Here is a 24168-nt window from a genome sequence, read left to right on the forward strand (position 1 = left end):
ACAACCCATTAAGGACCACTGGGTTGGAGCAATTGCCGTTAAGTTTCTTGTCCAAGCACACATACGCCCACAATGGTAGCAGCGACAAGCCGGCAGACTTACATCACTGCACTAAACCATAAACAAACGTAACAAAATTATTCCCACATTGTGACTTTTAGTCGTGTAATATGCACTGTTCTGCCTGCGCAACACGACTGCCATCTAGCGACAAGATATTTGTGATTTAAATTAATAATTTAAGTTTTATTATTTTCAACAAGCCAAGCGTAGTCCCGATAGCGGAATCGTGCGCGAAAAGAAGCGGAAATGACGTCACGTTTGTTTTAAAGGCTGAGGCATAGAAATCTTAATATTTCAGGATTTCAGCAAAAAAACAAAAATTTGATTTTCGGAACAAAATATACAGAACGCAGCAAATTGCATTGTGGGTAAAACTATTGCGCAATAATGATCATCGAGTAACCATGGCAACTTCGATTTAAAACGAAAATAAAACGTTTAAAATCAAAACGACGATAAAATTAATAGAAATTCATTTTTGTTTGATAAGAAAAGCGCTCCCTCACAATGCCCATAGTGATGTCACAATGAAAGGGGGACGACAAAGGCTGATTGATACAAAACAAACAAAGATAAAAAATTCACTAAGTTGCACCAAACTAACGGGGTTTCCTCAGCCCTGATACACCACAAGACCCGCTTGGTGCATCCCCTATCCGGGAAACCCCCTCTGGCGATGATGTCATCAATTATGACATCATCAGAACCCGGTTGACCTCCTCGCCTTTGAAGGCAAGGGGGGAGGCTGTGATTGGTCGAGAGGCCACGTGAGTGTTTGTGACCTCATAATAGAGATATCGCGTGACATCGTTGTGACATCATGTGTTTCAGGATTCGATCGATTTTGATCTAAAATCATGAGAATTAAAGTTAGATATTGGTTATTGTGGGGGGTGCATAGGTGCCAAACATGGGGTGGCAGGCCAACCCCACGTATTTTTACACTGCATTAATCAGTAAACATTACAACCAATAAGTTGGATTTGTTTCACAGGATTGTGTGTCTAACTATCCCTGCCTCCCCTGTGTTAAGTTTAGCGCCCATGTTTGGATGATTGATCAAAATTAATTGGAATAATTACTTTTTCATTGATGTTCACAAACCTTGGAGGACATCAGCGTACGTGGGCGGGTCGGGGGCGTCGTCCTGCAGTAATGTATCAGGTTAGGTTCTTTCCCTGTTACAGTACCACAACATTTACCTTTTTCTCAAGTTGTTCTTTAAAAAATTCATTTTCTTGTTTCAGTTTTTGTCTCTCGATTTCGTTTTCACTTGTGATGTGCTGCGTATAAAGTATAGACTCATTATATCAGCATGTAGGAGTATTTAATTTGGCAACCACGAAAGCTACATTACATTGCAGTGACAGCCATTTAATATTCCGCTTAATATTCAAATCTATCAAAACAAGTGAATTCACAGAAATATCTTAGTAATCGTGTTTAAGCGAGTGGAATCAAAAGAATCATAGCAGATGTTTCACCAAGCACTGTGGTTGGAGTGGATGCCGCTATCCCAGAGGTTACGGGTTCGAGGCTTGATGCTGCTACTATTGCGGTTTCTTTGTATTTAGATAAGGCTCCAAACAAGTTACATCCATTCATAGTGGGCTACATTTCATACATACATATTTATATATATATAAGTTCCAACTAACTTACCAATAAATGGGTGAGTTGCGTCTGTAGGTTGACAATAATGTCCATCATCTTTGTGATGGGAACAATGGATGATTGTGACATCACTTCATAACCTTGGGTTTTATTGTTGGGGGTTTCGAACACGCTGGTGTCGGGGTAAGATGGCTGGGGCAAGTTGGGTGAGCCACCAAGTGGGGTAAGATCGATTGTTTCAACGTCGGGGTCGTCGTGCATGGGCGAGCACAAGGGTTCGTCGGGTTTGACGCTTGCTTCTGATTGGCCGATATCTTGTGGGATGTCCGAGATAGAATTGAGGGTCGCCGATGATGACATCATAGGTGATGGGGGGTTAGGGGTCACAGGGGTCGCCCATCGCTCTTGGGGGTCAGGGGGGTTATCGGACTGGTACCCCGTCTCATGACCAGGGGTGGTTTGACTTCGGGTGAACGAGTTTTCGGGGCTCGATGTTTCGTTCAATAAACTTGTCAGTTTGTCAACTGTGAAAAGTTTGTTGAAAAGATTATTTGAAAACAATCCACTTACTTATTGGTTGATGCTTGTATTACATCTTGCATTTACATCCAATTGCTGTTAGTTTGTCAAATGTGACAGAATATACATTAAAATCATATTTTGAAACTAATTTTTGGTTTACCACATATAATCCACCTAAGCATAAGCAATAAGAACTCTTTTGTGTCTGCCAACTTTTAATAAAACCATTGACCCCCCCCCCACCCACCGTGCAACAACGCATCCATGACAAGCGCTTGTGGTTGTGGGTTGCCATCGAGATGTAACATCTCCATCACCCCCTCGAAGTCACCCTCCCCTGCCCCCGCATACATCGCCAACAACCTTCGCTTGGTGGCGAACGCCTCACTTATTTCACGCTGCTTGATTTTGATTTGTTCGTACAAAGTCGGTGGTGCGCGACTCGCTATGAGGTCGTTGTCATCGGCAACCACCGGTTGTTGCTCGTCGTTGTCGTCCTCGGGCATCACCTATGACGTCATAATGAAACACGTCATAACATAATCTGTTGCATATCTCTCAAGTGATCATATGTTTCTCAAGAATATTGTTATTGAACGAACATGTTATCGCATTCCAAACAACGCTGTATATTTATGTTGTTCCCATATTTGCATTCAGTAAACTTGGGTGGCCAAACCTCCAACCAACCGTGGTTGTGATGTCATAATAGATAACTTACCGATAGTTCAAGTATGGGAACTTGTGGAAGGTTTTCCTCTCGTCGTCCGATCAGTTCACCTGCCTCTTTTATACTGTATAGATATCATATATAAGTAACATAGATATTACGTATAAATAACATAGATATCATATATAAGTAACATAGATATTACGTATAAATAACATAGATATCATATATAAGTAACATAGTTATACACAACACATATACACCATACAAGTAACCTCACCCATCATAGTATGTAGTTATACACAACACATATACACCATACAAGTAACCTCACTCATCATAGTATGTAGTTATACACAACACATATACACCATACAAGTAACCTCACCCATCATAGTATGTAGTTACACACAACACATATACACCATACAAGTAACCTCACCCATCATAGTATGTAGTTATACACAACATATATACACCATACAAGTAACCTCACCCATCATAGTATGTAGTTACACACAACACATATACACCATACAAGTAACCTCACTCATCATAGTATGTAGTTATACACAACACATATACACCATACAAGTAACCTCACCCATCATAGTATGTAGTTATACACAACACATATACACCATACAAGTAACCTCACCCATCATAATCGGGAATATCCTTGGAAGTCCCCGGCACAAGGAAAGCTTCTCTTCGATGACTCACTTTGTTCGGTGTTTCCTAAGTTTTTAATATTAAATATTTTATAGAAAAATATTGAATGATGACATCATGATGACATCACACCCACCTTCCACCTAGCAGAAGTATCGGACAACACCGCCATCCATTGTTTAACGACCGATGTCGACGATGTGGCGAACTCGTACATGAACGCTTCCTTATCCAGTGACATCACAAAGAACGCTCGTTTATCTATGATGTCATAGTAATATACATTATTACATCATAGTCCGTAGTTACACAAGGTTCAACAACTAAACTTGAGTTTCAAATTTTCCCCATAATTTATGTCGTAATTCCACCCACATAGAAATAACAAACCAGAGGGAATTCAATTTCTTAAACTTTGTGATCAAATTAAACAGCTTAAGCGAGGGAACAAAACCCACGAAGAATCCAAGAATTCCCCCCATGTTTTAAAGGAATAACAACAAGAGCGTTTTTCTTGAGTTTGGTGAAATCAATTTAAACTTACGCGCAAGATAAATAAATCTTAAGATCCACGTAAGAGCTACAAACAGCCATCTGTATTGTTACACAGTATCCAATACTTGTCATGTTTCAACATTCGCATCAATTTAAACGACACGAATAAGCTGATGAATGGGACCTTGTCATGTAGACAACCCACTACCATTTACTTACATTACTCACTAACTCACAATGCACATATTACAAACCTCTCACTAAACCTACATACAGGCAAACCACAGCCATGTTAACAGTAAAACACGCTTATAATCAACAATGCAGTGAAACAACCCACCCGTGGCCACGTTTCGGATGATCAGTTTCCCCATCTTAAGGAACGGGGAGTAAGTTTTATCCTGACCCGCTGATAAACTTTTCAACACAAAACGATCGTCTTGTTTTTGTAGAAGGACCAATAATTCTTCGTACAATATGCAGTGCACGACTGTGGGGAATATATGTTGGAATGGGGTTACAATATATTGATCTTAGGTGAAATAATACAGGCTGGTACTGTGGCCTAGTGGTTGGGTGTTTGTATTGTGACCAAAGGATACCGGGTTCAATGCTCGGTACTGATAGGTGTCTTCTTGGCAAGAGACTAACATTGCTTTAACACAGTTGTCACTAATGGGTTGTAGGGGTAGCACCCTTGGTGTTGGGGTAATGGGCCAACTCTGACTTAAACCCCAGGTCCCATGACATGCCTCACTGTAGGACCTCACCCATATAGAATAGAATGTGCATATACAATGTTGGGGTAATGGGCCAACTCTGGTCTACATCTCAGGTCCCATGGTGTGCCTCACTGTAGGACCTCACCCATATAGAATAGAATGTGCATATACAATGTTGGGGTAATAGGCCAACCCTGGTCTAAATCCCAGGTCCCATGACATGCCTCACTGTAGGACCTCACCCATATAGAATAGAATGTGCATATACAATGTTGGGGTAATGAACTAACTCTGGTCTAAATCTCAGGTCCCATGGCGTGTCTCACTGTAGGACCTCACCCTTATAGAATAGAATGTGCATATACAATGTTGGGGTAATAGGCCAACCCTGGTCTAAATCCCAGGTCCCATGACATGCCTCACTGTAGGACCTCACCCATATAGAATAGAATGTGCATATACAATGTTGGGGTAATGAACTAACTCTGGTTTAAATCTAAGGTCCCATGAGCAACAACAACTTACAAATTTCTTTCCTTTTATCCATTTGCCCGACCCTTAAAGTTAGGGGTCCATGATGAACGACGGGGTGTTGGGTTAAATCAATGTTCTGTAAAACATTGGTTGAAGTAACAACAACATAATTTAACTTTGATGATTTATGTTACTTCGGTTATGAAGGTCTGAGGAACACAATATCGGAAAAATACGGAAAGTAACGGTAAAACCACAAAACATACTTAACATTGATACCTTATATAATAACATAGATATCTTATATTACCAACATAGATATCTTAAATTACCAACATAGATATCTTAAATTGCCAACATAGATATCTTAAAATAACAACATAGATATCTTAAAATAACAACATAGACAGTGACGCAGCCAGGGGAGGTTGCGACCCCCCCTTTTGAACCCCAAAAATATAATAATTAAAAAAAAAAATTTAAAAACTTTTTGATTAAACATTAAATTTTTTTTCTGGCTGCGCCACTGAACATAGATACCTTATTTTACCAACATAAATACCTTATTTTACCAACATAGATACCTTATATTACCAACATAGATACCTTATTTTACCAACATAGATACCTTATTTTACCAACATAGATACCTTATTTTACCAACATAGATACCTTATATTACCAACATAGATACCTTTTATTACCAACATAGATACCTTATTTTACCAACATAGATACCTTATATTACCAACATAGATACCTTATTTTACCAACATAGATACCTTATATTACCAACATAAATACCTTATTTTACCAACATAGATACCTTATATTACCAACATAAATACCTTATTTTACCAACATAGATACCTTATATTACCAACATAGATACCTTTTATTACCAACATAGATACCTTATTTTACCAACATAGATACCTTATATTACCAACATAGATACCTTATATTACCAACATAGATACCTTATATTACCAACATAAATACCTTATATTCTTGTATAACAGGATTAGTGTTTTTCACGAACGAACTTCGATCAAGATTGTTGTTTATTTCCAATATTTGCTGTGAAGTAATAATGACATCATCAATGTATGGGTGACATCATCAATATATAGGCACCGAGTATGACATCACAGCAACTCATTATGACATCACAAACCTGTTTATCTTCAGCCACTTTAACAGTTTGATTAACAAAGGCAAGAATCTCTCGACAGCGTTCGCAAGCTCGCTTCAAATTATTCAACTCTGTCTCTTGTTTCTCTGTGAACGAACGTTATTGTTGTAACCATTATGGTGGTATACTCAATTTACTTTGGTAGAAGCTGTTTTTTGCCTTAAAACTGCAGCACTAAAACACATGACATCACACAAACATTTGGGGCAACACGCCACTCAGCCACCCCCCTATTTACGCCTACTTACTTTTAGTATTCTTAATAATGTTTTCGAGCAACAACGGATATTTTGTCAATCGCTGAAATTCCATCGGAACAAAATCTTTCAAGTGTAGTTTGCGACAAATCGGGTGTCGTTGAGCGCCCTTGATGGAAATGTGGGTAAACGGGGGTAATTATGGGGTAAATATAAGTAATATGGGGTAAACGGGGGTAAATAAAACTAGATATTGGGTAAAACATGTAATATTGGTCAATGGGCATCAAACCTGGATAAAATTAGCGAACTTTTGATCTTTCTTGGCGCGTTCCTTCACGAACGCCAGCACGGTTGATTGGTTGCCGCAGTAATGTGCCGATTCCTCTTTAAACGTGTTGCCTGCATCTCCATCAAACTGGGGGAGGGGGGTTATTGGTGGAATACTTTATAATGTATGAAATAAAAACCGCAATAAATTTTGCGAATCTGACCCTGATATCTGGTGCTCAAAGAGTTGAACGATTCTTGTGTAAAGAAATACTGAAGGATCTGGTGTTAGGAAAACACTCACCCTCTTAAGCAACAACCCCCCCAGATCACCCCCACTCACCCTCTTAAGCAACAACCCCCCACAAATCACCCCCACTCACCCTCTTAAGCAACAACCCCCCAGATCACCCCCACTCACCCTCTTAAGCAACAACCCCCCCACAAATCACCCCCACTCACCCTCTTAAGCAGCAACAACCCCCCTAGATCACCCCCACTCACCCTCTTAAGCAACAACCCCCCCCACAGATCACCCCCACTCAACCTCTTAAGCAACAACCCCCCCAGATCAGCCCCACACACCCTCTTAAGCAACAACCCCCCCACAGATCACCCCCACTCACCCTCTTAAGCAACAACCCCCTAGATCACCCCCACTCACCCTCTTAAGCAGCAACCCCCCAGATCACCCCCACTTACCCTCTTAAGCAGCAACCCCCCTAGATCACCCCACTCACCCTCCTAAGCAGCAACCCCCCAGATCACCCCCACTCACCCTCTTAAGCAGCAACCCCCCAGGTCACCCCCACTCACCCTCTTTAGCAGCAAACCCCCCCCAGATCACCCCCACTCACCCTCTTAAGCAGCACCCCCCAGATCACCCCCACTCACCCTCTTTAGCAGCACCCCCCCAGATCACCCCCACTCACCCTCTTAAGCAACAACCCCCCCACAGATCACCCCCTTAAGCAGTAACCCCCCAGATCACCCCCACTCACCCTCTTTAGCAGCAACCCCCCCAGATCACCCCCACTCACCCTCTTAAGCAGCAACCCCCCCACAGATCACCCCCACTCACCCTCTTAAGCAGCAACAACCCCCCAGATCACCCCCACTCACCCTCTTAAGCAGCAACCCCCCAGATCACCCCCACTCACCCTCTTAAGCAGCAACCCCCCAGATCACCCCCACTCACCCTCTTTAGCAGCAACCCCCCAGATCACCCCCACTCACCCTCTTAAGCAGCAACCCCCAGATCACCCCCACTCACCCTCTTAAGCAACAACCCCCCCAGATCACCCCCACTCACCCTCTTAAGCAGCAACCCCCCCAGATCGCCAACCACCGAACCCTCTTTAGTCTTAACTTCCTGCAACGATCGATTCAACTCTCGATGCAAACGAACCACCTCCGATAAGTTGGGGAACGCTTGGTACAATTCATCGTCGTTTAGTAGGTTGTGGGTTTTCATTGGTTCGTAGAACAACTGTGATTATGATGTAATAAACATAGGTGTTATTAAACAGTTGGTTGGTCAAAGCCCCATGTTTAGCTAATTATCAACAAATTAAACACAAGGAATCAATCGATTATGGTAGCAAGGTAAATTAGAAAGATATTATGTTTTAACAGGGTCGCTGACACAAACGATATCACCCCAAGTTCACCACCTCTGATATTACATTTATGGTAAAAGGCCAATGATTGCATATTATATCTTATGCTTAAAGCTAAAACATATAACTGTATACGATGTCACCGTTGTTACAACAACACATGCAACTCCATGCACCGTATCACACCTATATTATCAACAATATATTACACCGACCTTTTCAAGTATCTTAAGATCCCTTAAATGATGTTGTTCCGTAAAGATTAATTCGTTGATCACTTCTTGTCTCTTGGTTTCTTTACGATCGATCGAACGTAACACATCAGATGAAACACTTTTGGACCACTGTTGTTCTACTGCGTCAAGGTTCATCTGAGGTATTGTGGTTGTTAGTACCAAGTCAAAATATTTGTTTCCTAATAATATTTATTATGAGTGTAAAAGACATCTTCTGACATTTGTTTTGGGAATCGTTGTCAACATTGAGGGTGGATATCTTCGGAACCCTGGTAGATGATGTCTCAACATTTTGTAGAACGTGATTTAAATTCCTATTATTTTGTTAATTGCTTTACCACTGACACATATGTGTGTTATGATGTCACACATGTGTATTATGATGTCACACATGTGTTTTATGATGTCACACATGTGTATTATGATGTCACACATGTGTATTATGATGTCACACATGTGTATTATGATGTCATACCTCAGGGTCGTCAGCGAAACTTGGAATATTCTGCAAGAGGTCGAGAGTGGGGTCTGTTGGGTGGTTTCCCTTTGTTTCGGGGGTTTCTGACGCACTGGGGGGCGGAGGGGGGTTAATTTGGGTTTGTATAAGATGAATGTATAATAAAGTAATGGAAATATTATGTTTGAACATTTCTTGTAGATGTTCATATATCAACCATTGCTGGTGGGTTCGTTGCACAAATCGATATATCATCGACAACTTGTTACTAAAAAAATGTTTCTGGTATTTATTAGCAGTGCCAACGTGTTAACGTTTTATAAGATATCTATGTTAAATTATAAGATATCTATGTTAAATTATAAGATATCTATGTATATACTTATGTTGCACGACAGCTTGTTCAACTTTCGTTCGATCTGGATCGCTGTGGCTCTTCGTCCCCCCCGTGTGACGCTTCTCATCCTCACGATGGCGCCGAAAACTTCCTCGTCGCTCACTACGATTGTATCTATGATGTCATAATAGTCAAACAAAATAAACGGAAATAAAACATTTTTTCACCATAATCTCTCTTTATACTGATGTGCCGACTTAAATATTTATGTATTTTGTCGGCAGGTGTATTATGAGTCAAAAAATGTTGTTTCAATATATTTATTATATTAACTCAATATAACATTCTGTTACCCCAGCTACCAGGCGTGAAGTAAAGCACTATTTTTCCTGCCTTGGTATTCTAAACGTAAATTTATTAATGTTTTCTTTGTTATTTGTCAAGACCTTTAACCAACGAACAAAACGTTGGAATAAAATTATTGTTTTACCAAATAAGACGATGAATAACTATTTACGTTATGCCTGGTACGCAGATGTAACATTACAGCTAATATAATTAACAAACAACTTTTTAAAAATTTAACTTATACATTGAGAAAAAAAAAATGATGATGTCACAATGACATCATTATCACTATGTATGACATCACAAACCTTGCATTGTTGTCCACGTTTAACCCATCGTTATCGGACGTGTCGCTTTCACCATCTTGAAATTGTTTGACCAACAAACTGACTTTACCCTGTTGTTCCAATGCATCTGCGAGGTTGGGGTCTTGTGGTGAGGTTTGGATCACCGGGATCACTGGAAGGGAGGTTGGGGTTAAGTTTGCTGGGGGGGGGGTAGTGTTTTTACCAAACATAACACTAACTCTCCCGATTCAAATTTCAAGAATTTTCAATTTTCTTTAAATTCAAAGGAAAAATTTAAGGTTTTTGAAGTTTGGTTGGTGGGGTTATCACACTAAGCAGCTGGGGTGTTAAGTTGTAAAATTGTTTTTAAAAAAATGTGAAAAAATTAAATTCCACGAAAATATTTGTAAAAACATTGGGCAGCTGGGTGTTAAAATTAAAAAAATTAAAATTAATAATGATTAATTGTTAATAAGTGATTAAAATAAAGTGCAAAGCATGCAAACATCGCCCTCATTTCACCAAATTAACAGAAAAAGAAAACAAAAATGCTCAGTTTCAAAAAATTTTTTGAAATTTTATTTTTTTGCTTAAATTTTGCAGCAAAGCGTTTCCACATGAGGGAAGCAGAGAGAGACCTGATGATCGCTGGTGCTGGTTGGTGTGGTTTGCATCATCGGTTGGCACGCTCCGTGATCGTATGGGGGAATGAGACGACACTCGTTTCGGGATATTTATCATCAAGCTGCCATCATGGGCCTCGCTTTTCTCCGTCGTAACTTTGGTTGGTTTCAATATCTCCGAGTTTTCCCACAACACCGATTCTCGAGGTTTCTTTTTACTCGCCTCGCGCTCTTTCTTCTCGTGGTGAGCCCTTGCTCGCTCGACTGCGCATAGAGGGGTCTCAACACCGGGGTTTCCCCATGCGATACATGCAACCACTAGGGGGTGTTAGTCCCAACATAGACATCATGTATACCAACATAGACATCATATATAAAGCAGTAATGCATCATGTTAGTTGACAATTCATGATATAACGATGCAAACATAATCTCAGAACAGACATAACATCTATCATTAGTATAATTATGTGCGATCTGGTTGTTGAAAAACAATAATGATGAACACATCATATCAGCAACATAGACAACATATATTAACATACAGCAACATAGACATAATATATTAACATACAGCAACATAGACAACATATATTAACATACAGTAACATAGACAACATATATTAACATACAGTAACATAGACATCATATATTAACATACAGCAACATAGACAACATATAAAACATGAAATAAATGCAGTTGAAATCATACCAACATAATGTGTGTTCCATGCATAACTAATTATGGCATGCACAATTACAAGGAAACTCACTCGCGCTTGGATCATTCCTTGTGTTTCTACGTGGTTTAATAAAGTTCATGATCCCACTTGATCGTTTGTTATCATCGATGATCGATTCCATGCTCCCCGACATCTTGCCTTTAGTTAGCGCTGGTTGTGGCTGGGGGGGGGGGGGGGTAGTAAAATAAAGTTGTGTAAATAGTACCGGGGGTATACTCTGTATGGGTGAGGTCCTGCAGTGAGACAGCAGATTGACTACCAATGTTTATTTGTTTGGGAAAAAGATCTTCTGCCGACTGTTTGTTTGTCATCTTGAAGGACTAAATGTTTTGCAACAACACCCGAACACTCAACGCATAACTCAGCAATACTTTACAAACATGATTGAACAACAAGGTTTGACAAACCTTTATATAACTATGGAGTAATTAGGGTCTTAACAGGATATATAAACATGCACACACATGTAGTAAGGTGGGGGAAGATGGGACACCTTTTCACTCTATTATCTCATTCTATTAGGTAGTAAACAAAGAATATTCCAAGAATTATATTATCCGCTTTACAGATATTATGTGATAAAGGCCCCCCCCACACGATAAGTCACAATGTCCATTATTATCTCACCTTGGGCCTTAGCATGGAATACATCCGCGATGTTATTTTAGTTTTACGTTTCGTCCCATATTGTAGAAGGAATGATTGCAATGCTTCCAATATTAACGACCTGCAAGGTTTGGATCGAACTCATTTAAAACTTTAATTCAAAAATAAATAACTTAAAAAAGTTGTTTAAGAAAAATCTAAATTTTGGTTCCAAAAACACATATTTTAAGTCAGTTTTAATGAACGGCTCACTTAGACGCAATTCCAATACAAACATAACACCCAACACACACACATATATATATATATATACAACACAAGCGTCTTCATATTAACATTTCCAAAAGGAAGCAAAATCTATATTCAGTGACATCATAAACGTTTGTATTGTTACTCACAATCTTGTTTGTTCCATGTCGTTTCCAGTGTTTGATATATCGTGTCTGTAATAATAAGTATTACAACTCGTTAAAATACAGATTATGACATCACACATGATGACATCACACTCACGGTAACTCAGTAATCAGCGGGCCGATTATCTCGTCCACAATCCTCGCTTCCTGTTGCGTCTCCATACTGCCACACGGTGGTAACTTCTCATCACCAAACAGATTGCCGAGACCTTGTTCTCGTTTCACACAATATTGGGTCAGTTGGGTTTGAACCTGGGGGTGGGAGGGGTTAGTGTGGGGGGTATATAATGTTACCCCCGATGCAAAAGTTGGGTAACAACTGAAGTGGTTCAGATTTGCCCCATGCATAATCGCCAATATCATTGGTTAGAATGTACAAAGGTAGGAACCACATGGGGTTGGGGGGTTTTATACACAAATCACCCAACCATGTAGGGATAGTAGGACACAAGCCACCCACCGCTAATGGTCTTGTTTATTTTAGAGGTCGATTGCTATACAGTGTTGAATAAAATAACATACGTTAAACAAATGGGGGCCATGGGTGTTGAGTGTCTATGAAAGTCGCCATGAACTATAAAAGGTTGAGAAACAGTGGCTTCTATTTCAGCTCACATGATAACACAGCCATGGTAGCGACCTCGCTTACCTCCTTTGAAGCCAACTTCACTGCGGGATCAAACACCCCACGTAACGTCTCCTCCGTTGGATTCTTCGATTGCGCTACCGTATCTGTTATTTCTATGTTAGTATACCATCACAATCACTATTATGACATCACTTACAAATGCTACGAACGATCCCTTCATCAACTTCCACTTTCAACGGCTGTGAAAACAATCGGTAAAATAATCGTTAATGTTTGTTGTTGTGGCAGTGGTTAACGTCTTGCTTCTAGACCAAAGGTTACAGGTTCGAGGCTCGTCGCTGCTACCATTGGGGGCGTATGTGTCCTTGGGCAAGACACTTAACGGCAATCGCTCCAACCCAGTGGCCACTAATGATTGTCCAAATTATCAGCCACACATAAAAACAATCACCCACAAAGTTACATAAAAAACGGGCACGAGGTGAATGAAACAGAACACCTGCGTCAAACAAGCAACTCACTGCGTTCTGCGAAAGATAAGTTCTGAAAATAGTTTCGGCAACTTTGACCATCTCCTTCGTGTTCGACAAAGTTTTGTAACTTTCCACCGATAAGGCAAGTAACTGGAACATAGACATCATATATAAGTAACATAGACATCATATGCACCAACATAGACATCATATGCACCAACATAGACATCATATACACCAACATAGACATCATATGCACCAACATAGACATCATATACACCAACATAGACATCATATACACTAACATAGACAACATAGACATCATATACACCAACATAGACATCATATACACCAACATAGACATCATATACACCAACATAGACATCATATACACCAACATAGACATCATATACACCAACATAGACATCGTATACACCAACATAGACATCATATACACCAACATAGACATCATATACACCAACATAGACATCATATACACCAACATAGACATCATATACACCAACATAGACATCATATACACCAACATAGACATCGTATACACCAACATAGACATCGTATACACCAACATAGACATCGTATATACCAACATAAACATCATATACACCAACATAGACATCATATACACCAACATAGACATCATATACACCAACATAGACATCATATACACCAACATAGACATCGTATACACCAACATAGACATCGTATACACCAACATAGACATCGTATATACCAACATAAACATCATATATACCAACATAGACATCATATACACCAACATAGACATCATATACACCAACATAGACATCATATACACCAACATAGACATCATATACACCAACATAGACATCATATACACCAACATAAACATCATATACACCAACATAAACATCATATACACCAACATAGACATCATATACACCAACATAAACATCGTATACACCAACATAAACATCATATACACCAACATAGACATCATATACTTACCAGATTAGCAGGATCATGGGATCCGATGACGTAACTAAGAAACACCGACATATATGACGGTCGTAAACGAAGTTGCTCGTAACTTGTAAACGGCCCGTGGTCACGTGACTGTAAACAGTGTTTCTATGTTAATGTTGTTTCTATGTTAAAAGGGTGCACCAACAGAAATGAAAACTTGTATATAGATAAAGAGGAAACACATTTGATCATCTCCATGCCTCTTTAAGCTATACATGGTGGATAGTGGTATTGGTTATACAGCATCAAACAAAAACAATATATACACGCTTTTAATACCAGCCTATATTCAGCCTATATTAAGATTATAAAATAGACCTTCAGGCAATTTGTGAAACCACTGGTTCTAGCAGAGGACACGGGTTCAAGGCTCGGTGATGCCACCATTGTAATGAATATGTGTCATTGGACAAGGCAGTTTATATTAATTGATTTCTCCGTCACATTGGGAACTAATTGTATCTTATTCAAATTATATTATTATTGCGCAAGTAACGATGGAAACCATAGAAATATAAAAAGTGCTGACTCACTGTATCGCACGATTCTGCCATGTCATCATCTTCAAAATTCATGATGGCTTTATTTTGGGGTTGGGGGGTGGCTGGTTTGCTGGTGTCGGGGGTCTGTAGGGGTTATAAGGGGTTATTAGGGGGTGATAGACAAATTACAAGATGAGGAGCAGTAACGTCTTTTTGCCCCCCATGAAAATGTGTAAACATCTTAAATGGAGAATATTTGTCGTAATTTGCATATTATAACCAGAATTATTGGACAACCTGTCTCCTTCATACATGTGGGGTATGCCACACTATATACACCAATATATGGGAAAATACAACATATATTATTAACTGTAGCATCACAATGTATATGATGATGTCACAATCACCATTATTACTCACAGCATTGTTGACGAACGGGTTATTTGAATCCTCGCTAATTAACTCCATTGTGATGTCATCATTTAACGTCGTGCTTCGTTGTTCACGTATTGACCCCTTCTGTTATAAAAAAATGGTGGTTATGACATCATCATTGATGACAATTAAATTGTGACAAAAAAATCACCTTGCAAAATAATAGGTGTATTATGACAAAAACGCTAAACTTTATAAACACAGGGGAGGCAGGGATAGTTAGACACACAATCCTGTGAAACAAATCTAACTTATTGGTTGTAATGTTTACTGCTTAATGCAGTGCAGAAATTCCAGGGTTGGCCTGCCCACCCTGCCACCCCAGGTTTGGTGCCTATATATTTGAACCTCACAATTGATATGATAACAAACAATTAAAATATTGATAAAACAACAATGTTTGGCAACAATGAATAATTGTAACATCACATAGGTTTCATAGAAATAATATTTCCGCCTAAAATTCCAACAATACCTGTGATTGTGACATCACAGTATATAACAATGGGCATACATTCTGCTACATGATGTAACAATGGGCATTATGAGGAAATAACCTTGGTTAAACATTAACAAAGATAAACATAGAAATCAAACAAACATGGAAACGTTATAATAATCAATAACAGATTAAAATGGGGGTCGATAATATATTATAACCAATATTATAAATAAATATAAAATAATCAGTAATAATGATATGGGTGGTTCACTATATACGGGCAATTGAATGTTATTTAAAAGTTGGCAGCCATGTTTACAAGTAACATTTATGGTTTGTTTAAATTGTCAGCAATGACTTAACTTGGTAGCAACAATAATAACTCTTATATTGTGTTGTTGCTACCACCAGGAATAATGTAATGTTAAATAAATGTAAAAAAACACAGGAATTTTATGAGAAGTTACGCCATATGGCGATGGTATTTTTTATTAGGGTATTTGCTTGTAACTTGTATGTTACTTTAATATCTCGGACACATTGACTAATATACCATGTGGAATAGATCATGTTAACTATAGACCATTACAAAGCATTATTGAGCCTTGTGTTTTGCTCTTGTTACCTCACATAATGTATTACTTAAATAAATATCTCATCTGGTAAAATAATGTTATTTCTAGGAGAAATTAAGCCGCATAGCAGACAATAGTTTGATGTGATATAATTTAAGCTTCAATAACCAGAAGAACTTATTTAGCATTTACTTATATTTATTGCAAACTCTAAAAAGAACAATCTGCACACAATGCACATACGTTGCACAAAGTGCACACAATATGCACACCATACACACAGTCTACATGTCACCTAAGTGTTGATCATTGTATGTTTGGTAACAAAACATGATTGTTATGTCAAACAATGGAATGAGGTCAAATAAAGTTCATCAATTAACACAAATATTGAGATCATGAACAACATAAACTAAATGTTAGAAACTTCCATTCACCGTATTAATACCAGGATGTTAAGTGCCCACATACAATGAAACCCTATTCCCACATAATAAGATATAACATATTCACCAAGTTATGATAATACTTTAGGCTCTTGTATGGTGGGATAGACAGCACATACGTTTATATTCAATAAATAATATCCCATAATTATTAATCGTGTTTTTAACAACTAACTTTTTAACAACTAACTTTTTAACACATTTATATTTCTATAATTATTGTTTGTTTACAACCAAATAGAATGATAAAGCAGAATGAAAACATAAACCATTCCATCCAACTATGTGTTATAAAAGCTACAACAACATATATATCTTATACTTCATAAAGACCATTATTACATCATACAAACAACAATCACTTTAACCTTCATTCCATAGTGACGTCATAATAGATAAACACACCCTGTTCTATTCCTATTGTCAGCCAACCACCTTAATAATTTAGACTATGACGTCACACAGAATACGACGCAGACGTCGCTTAACGACTTTCAATATTTGATCGTCATAATGGTTATTGTCACGTATAACTACGTCATATTTACCAAGGGTGGTTACGGTTGAGTGCGCACAACATTGACCAATCAAAACACAACAATTATTTTAAATATTTAAACCTGAAATAACTTGATTCGCTTCTTTCTATTAAAACGACGAAACTACAGTCGTTAAAACACGCTACGGGTAAAAAGTAAAAAGTACTTGTAAAATAAAAACGTGGCTGCTAAACCTTAGTGTTAACAATCACAATCGACGTCACTTACGTTTGTTACGTCACAAATCATCCTGATTAACTAATATGACATCACAACTACTACATAAATACCATTATTACATAAGCAGAGCTAAATACGCGCGACTACCACTGACCCTACTTCGAATGCTCGCGGTTAATGGAATGATGTGTATGACGTCATAAACAAACAATAATAGTCAACGCGACAATGTTCAAACGCGTCGACCGCGATTCGTTTGGATATTTAAATTAACTTCCATTACGTCACTTATTCTAAAATACAAACAACTTCTCTTGAATCAATTGTTAAGCATTCTTACGTCATAATAAACCAATTCGTCCCAGGATTACGGATGATATTATGACGTCACCTATACGAGAAGTGTGACGTCATACAACCGTTTGTTTATGAAACAAAGAAGAAAATCGCTTCGTTTTATTCAAATCACTGCGTGTGTGACGTCACAGTGCAAGGCGCGCTATAGAGCACGTGACATCCGGTGCAGAAAGCGAGCATTGTTGATGTATGTGACGTCATAATACCTTCATTCTTACGGCGGCGGATCGTTTCCTTGACAACCTGGGAGGGGATTTTTCGGGAACGAAGACCGGGGAATCCCCTGGTGACGTAGGTGATCGTTCTATGACGTCAGTAGAGGGAAAGCTGGATACACGCCGAACGTTTGTGACGTTTAACCCGGCGTTTGGTGACGGCACAGTGTTCAAACGACCGTGGCGCGACAAAGTTCGGTTTTGCGGTGACGTCATCAATAATGACGCCATCACAGGAGCTAACACCATGCCGGGGTTGAAGTCTTCCTCTGTAACGCCACCTGGCGAGCATGGTTCGGGTGATAACTTCTCCACAAGAGGCGACTCGAAACTGAGACATCTATCATGTTGTAGTTGCTTTATATTGGTCGTTGATTCCACCGTCACCCCATCCACTCCCACACTATGCACAGGGGTGAGGGGGACGCTACGTCGGTTCAGTTTCTTCCGTATCGAGTTGATAGCCGATCTGCTTCTTCTTTGTACACTAGGTGTCCCATTAACCAACGGTTCCGCTTCACTGCTCGACCGTTGCCTAGCGACGCTAACTTGCTCAGCAGAATAATCCTGACTCAGCGATTTCATGTTAACTATTTGTGCTTAGTCATCACGAAATCAAATCTACTGAAATATAAAGTTAAACAACTGTGTGACGTCACTGTCGTACCACTGATACGCTTGTGACATCACTACACCAGTATTACATCATAATTATAACAACAAACGTCGAATTCTGTATCTCTAACTAAACTGTATAGAGTTGTATTGTTACGTCATACGCGACATTCATTAAACGAACATTATGCATTGTTATTCTCTCATAACCATGTCCTTTCCTGGATACTTTCTTCGCACTATACGTCACTATATCATGCGTCACTACATTATACGCCGTCACCATAGCCACTACACCACCTGCAGAATAAACTGCACAACCCCACAACAACCATCTATTCTACTTTCCACCAGACGTTAACTACGTCACAATCGAACCGCGCGACTCACGAACATCACGTCACGATTTTCATGAAAAATTTTACCAAATTTAGAAATTTTGCAAATTCACAAATTTATATAAAACTACGTAACCGCAGTAAGCGCCGGGTGATTGTGACGTCATAATTAATCGCAAAACAATCTTTGACGTTTTTTTAAAAAAAAGGGAAATGACATCATAAGAAAGGTATACGAAAATTAGCGAAGGATTTAATTATTGGTGTAATTACGTCATAAAAACACTTGTTACGTCACTGTGAATGAAGTGACGTCACTGTAGATGAAGTGACGTCACTAACATTTCGTTCTGTCGCGTTACATTATTAAGTTAAACAATAAAACAATCATTATGATTGAAGAAACAACGAACATAAAGGGCATTGTGACGTGATCATAACCATCCGCGTGTTTCCCCTTCAACAATGCTGCTATGTGACGTCACACAACTGCATTGTTACGTTGCGCGTCTGTACTGTGACGTAGTAAAGAGGAGCAAGCACACGTCACAATGACATTGGCGAACACTCGCGTATATTTATACAAACATTATAAGTATGACTATGACATCATAAATACTAATTATATTCACCAGCTACAGCAACTCGACTGTGGACATCCATGGATAAGTAACTTAAATTGAAAGACAAACTAATTTTAACGACTGTCGTTTTGCTACTAATTCTCCTTTCTTTGCTTTTCTAACTAACCTAATCTTCGCTATTCAGATAAACGCAACTACAATATGTTACTGTAATATTACGCATATAGTTGCCACCCGACCCCCCCTTGTATATTCCTCCCAATGCAATAACAGCCTCGTAAACTTACAACACAGCGTTCATATCTTTATACCAACGCCCGTTTAATAATTAACACACCTCCCAACCCACTGTGTGTATAGCGTCATATGTTACCAGACTTCACCCGTTTGTATTTAAATATTAATCCACATTGAACACCACGTTTGTGAGTGATTAATTTAAACTTTAATTGAATTAGGGTGAACCATAATAAATTATATAGGGGTCAAAATTACTTTAGATGTAACGCCAACTTTTGAAACAGAGGCCGATATAATATGTACAACCCGTTTTAGCATAGTTTATTGGAAAGTGTAAACTTAAGGGTTATCTATGGTTACTGTTTAAAGATATTGTTTATTACAAGGTTATGGTGGGTGACGTCACATGTTTAACACACCGTGCCACATTATCTATACGATCAGAGGCAACAATGTATATGTATGATGTATGTATGACCACAATCTACGGTGAAATTAATTATAAACTAATTAAGAGTGATCAGAAATATCTAAATATTCCAACACACATATGAGTGTTTCGCAACATTATATATTGTTATTTCTATATTTTGGATTATTTAAATAAGAAGCATGGTAGTTCCACATGAATGAACATCAAAAGTAAACGATAAACTACACACATGCTGTCACTAGGGGGTGCCTGGGTGTCATTATATGGTTTAGCAACTCAGTTTTAAGCTTAAAACAGATTTTACCCTGCTGTTAGGTGTCTATACAAACAAGCAGAGCCAAAGTATATTGCATTCACCACATTAATCAATGAGGTTCCCTATGTTTGACAACTATGAGTGTAACTGTATTTTAACAATGTCACCCCAGATTTTACCCTGCTGTTAGGTGTCTATACAAACAAGCAGAGCCAAAGTATATTGCATTCACCCTATTAATCAATGAGGTTCCCTATGTTTGACAACTATGAGTGTAACTGTATTTTAACAATGTCACCCCAGATTTTACCCTGCTGTTAGGTGTCTATACAAACAAGCAGAGCCAAAGTTTATTGCATTCACCACATTAATCAATGAGGTTCCCTATGTTTGACAACTATGAGTGTAACTGTATTTTAACAATGTCACCCCAGATTTTACCCTGCTGTTAGGTGTCTATACAAACAAGCAGAGCCAAAGTTTATTGCATTCACCACATTAATCAATGAGGTTCCCTATGTTTGACAACTATGAGTGTAACTGTATTTTTACAATGTCACCCCAGATTTTACCCTGCTGTTAGGTGTCTATACAAACAAGCAGAGCCAAAGTATATTGCATTCACCACATTAATCAATGAGGTTTCCTATGTTTGACAACTATGAGTGTAACTTTATTTTAACAATGTCACCCCAGATTTTACCCTGCTGTTAGGTGTCTATACAAACAAGCAGAGCCAAAGTATATTGCATTCACCACATTAATCAATGAGGTTCCCTATGTTTGACAACTATGAGTGTAACTGTATTTTAACAATGTCACCCCAGATTTTACCCTGCTGTTAGGTGTCTATACAAACAAGCAGAGCCAAAGTATATTGCATTCACCACATTAATCAATGAGGTTCCCTATGTTTGACAACTATGAGTATAACTGTCTTTTAACAACGTCACCCCAGATTTTACCCTGCTGTTAGGTGTCTATACAAACAAGCAGAGCCAAAGTATATTGCATTCACCACATTAATCAATGAGGTTCCCTATGTTTGACAACTATGAGTGTAACTGTATTTTAACAATGTCACCCCAGATTTTATCCTGCTGTTAGGTGTCTTTACAAACAAGCAGAGCCAAAGTATATTGCATTCACCACATTAATCAATGAGGTTCCCTATGTTTGACAACTATGAGTGTAACTGTACATTAACACACAACATTATAAACATAGAAACAACATTACCTCTTCACTGAAGTCGTCTGACATGTCAATCAAAGTCTCCTCGGTCACCGTCCCTGCGGGTAGGGGTGGGTTAGTATAAGTTAGTATGGGGTGATATGGGGTGATGTATATGATGCTATGTATATTGTAAGTAATATAATGTTACTATTATATAGTAGGTTGGGGGAAGATGGGACACCTGTCCCTTTCATTCTATTTTCTCGTCCCATTTAGTAGTAAACAAAGAACATTCAAAGAATTATAAAACTGTATCCTTCCATAGACCGTTGTTAATCGTTTAAAACACGATCAGGATAATTGGATATTATGTGCTATAGGTGTCCCGTCGACCCCACCCTACTATATTTGTAGCAATGTATTTGATGATAAATAGTATTTCTCGACCAGGGATATGTTCCTAGGCCTAAAGTATTAGTTCGACATTAACATGCATGGTAGCAGGAGTGACAGAATAACTATATAGGTTGTTGCTACCATAAGTATTAATATTCTTGCAAATAATTGTATAAAGATGGTGCTTAAGATTTAATCCAAAACCAGCTTAGATATATATTTATAATATAAATATATATAGTAGGGTGGGGTCGACGGGACACTTTTAACACATATTATCCAATTATCCTGATCGTGTTTTAAACGATTAACAACGGTCTATGGAAGGATACAGTTTTATAATTCTTTGAATGTTCTTTGTTTACTACCAAATTGGACGTGAAAATAGAAAGAAACCTTGTCCCATCTTCCCCCATCTACTATATATGCTGTAGGGTATATTAAGTTTAGACGATATCTTCTGGTTAATAAGGTCACAACCACAATTATATAACACTTGGCAGAAGATGCCTTTCACACTTATATAGTATGGTGGGGTAAGATGGGACATGTTTTCATTTTCTTTTCTCGTTCCATTTGGTAGTAAACAATGAATAAAAAAAACACGACTGGAATGGAAAATATGTTTTTGGATGATAGCATAACGGTATCCATCTCACCCCACAGACAATATTATACAATACATCTGGCAGTAACAGCTTATATATATATATATATATATATATATATTATTATATTAATATATATATACTAACATTTCAACATGATTGACAGGTGTCACTCAAATCCTACCACATAACAAACTATCTGTTGTAATCTACGCTGAAATATTCATTTGTATTTCAGATTATGTTAAAACACACTAGTGACCTCACAAAAATGAAACAGACACACTAGTGACCTCACAAACATGAAACAGACACATTAGTGACCTCACAAACATGAAACAGACACACTAGTGACCTCACAAACATGAAACAGACACACTAGTGACCTCACAAACATGAAACAGACACACTAGTGACCTCACAAACATGAAACAGACACACTAGTGACCTCACAAACATGAAACAGACACACTAGTGACCTCACAAACATGAAACAGACACACTAGTGACCTCACAAATGGGCAGGAAACCTCGCGCCTGAACGACTTCCTACTTTCAATTATGACACAACGCAGGGATTATGACATCATAAGTCAACACGGATCATAGAAAACATATAAAACATGAATTATTGTGACATAATAATAATGTTTGTGACATCATAATCACCTGTATTGTCATCTACGTCTGTAACAAGGGGATTCCCCGCCTCAGTAGGTTCAGGGCTCTTGTTTCTTAAACTTTCAACCTGGGAGCAAATCTGGAGGTTATTTGGGACCAAATATGATCGAACTTCACATTAATACTTTGGTTATAGAATTGGTTTTTCAACCCTAACCTGGATTCAAACCCAGGATCCCTGGTTCTCCAACCCTGGCCTGGATTCGAACCTAGGATCCCTGGTTCTCCAACCCTGGCCTAAATTCAAACCCAGGATATCTGGTTCTCCAACCCTAACCTGGATTCAAACCCAGAATCTCTGGTTCTCCAACCCTGGCCTGAATTCGAACCCAGGATTTAGACAACAACAGCTCTCTGGCTCCATCACCAGGTTGAAATATTTACCTTCCAAAGTTGCTTCTCGAGGTCTTGTTTGAGCTTCTGTGCCGTACCAAGGTCCAAAAGTAGTTTATGGATCGGATTCTTTGCGTATTCCTCCTTTATTCTCTGTATGTTACAACGTATTGTGTGATGAAC

General features: G+C 38.6%; 1 protein-coding gene across 1 annotated transcript; it reads right to left on the reverse strand.

Moving 5' to 3' along the window:
- Nucleotides 1-218: 218 nt before the first annotated feature.
- On the reverse strand, nucleotides 219-24168 carry LOC149723787 (rho guanine nucleotide exchange factor 11-like). The gene is made up of 33 exons (XM_089893468.1): nucleotides 24037-24168; nucleotides 23641-23719; nucleotides 22031-22083; nucleotides 15557-15655; nucleotides 15185-15277; nucleotides 14634-14741; nucleotides 13677-13778; nucleotides 13352-13394; nucleotides 13216-13298; nucleotides 12664-12818; nucleotides 12549-12593; nucleotides 12172-12271; nucleotides 11575-11704; nucleotides 10817-11065; nucleotides 10200-10350; nucleotides 9589-9717; nucleotides 9225-9318; nucleotides 8729-8884; nucleotides 8207-8383; nucleotides 6917-7042; nucleotides 6676-6793; nucleotides 6410-6513; nucleotides 6235-6312; nucleotides 5284-5368; nucleotides 4377-4526; nucleotides 3678-3802; nucleotides 3528-3607; nucleotides 2921-2993; nucleotides 2447-2708; nucleotides 1726-2201; nucleotides 1266-1346; nucleotides 1168-1210; nucleotides 219-912 (listed from the first exon to the last, which is right to left on the reverse strand). The coding sequence occupies exons 3-33, from the start codon at nucleotides 22052-22054 to the stop codon at nucleotides 764-766; spliced, it is 3888 nt and encodes a 1295-aa protein (XP_089749594.1). The 5' UTR covers nucleotides 22055-22083; nucleotides 23641-23719; nucleotides 24037-24168; the 3' UTR covers nucleotides 219-763.

The sequence above is a fragment of the Ciona robusta genome, unplaced genomic scaffold (assembly GCF_009617815.1).
Source record: "Ciona robusta unplaced genomic scaffold, ASM961781v2 AP042743.1".
NCBI classification, from domain to species: Eukaryota; Metazoa; Chordata; class Ascidiacea; order Phlebobranchia; family Cionidae; genus Ciona; species Ciona robusta.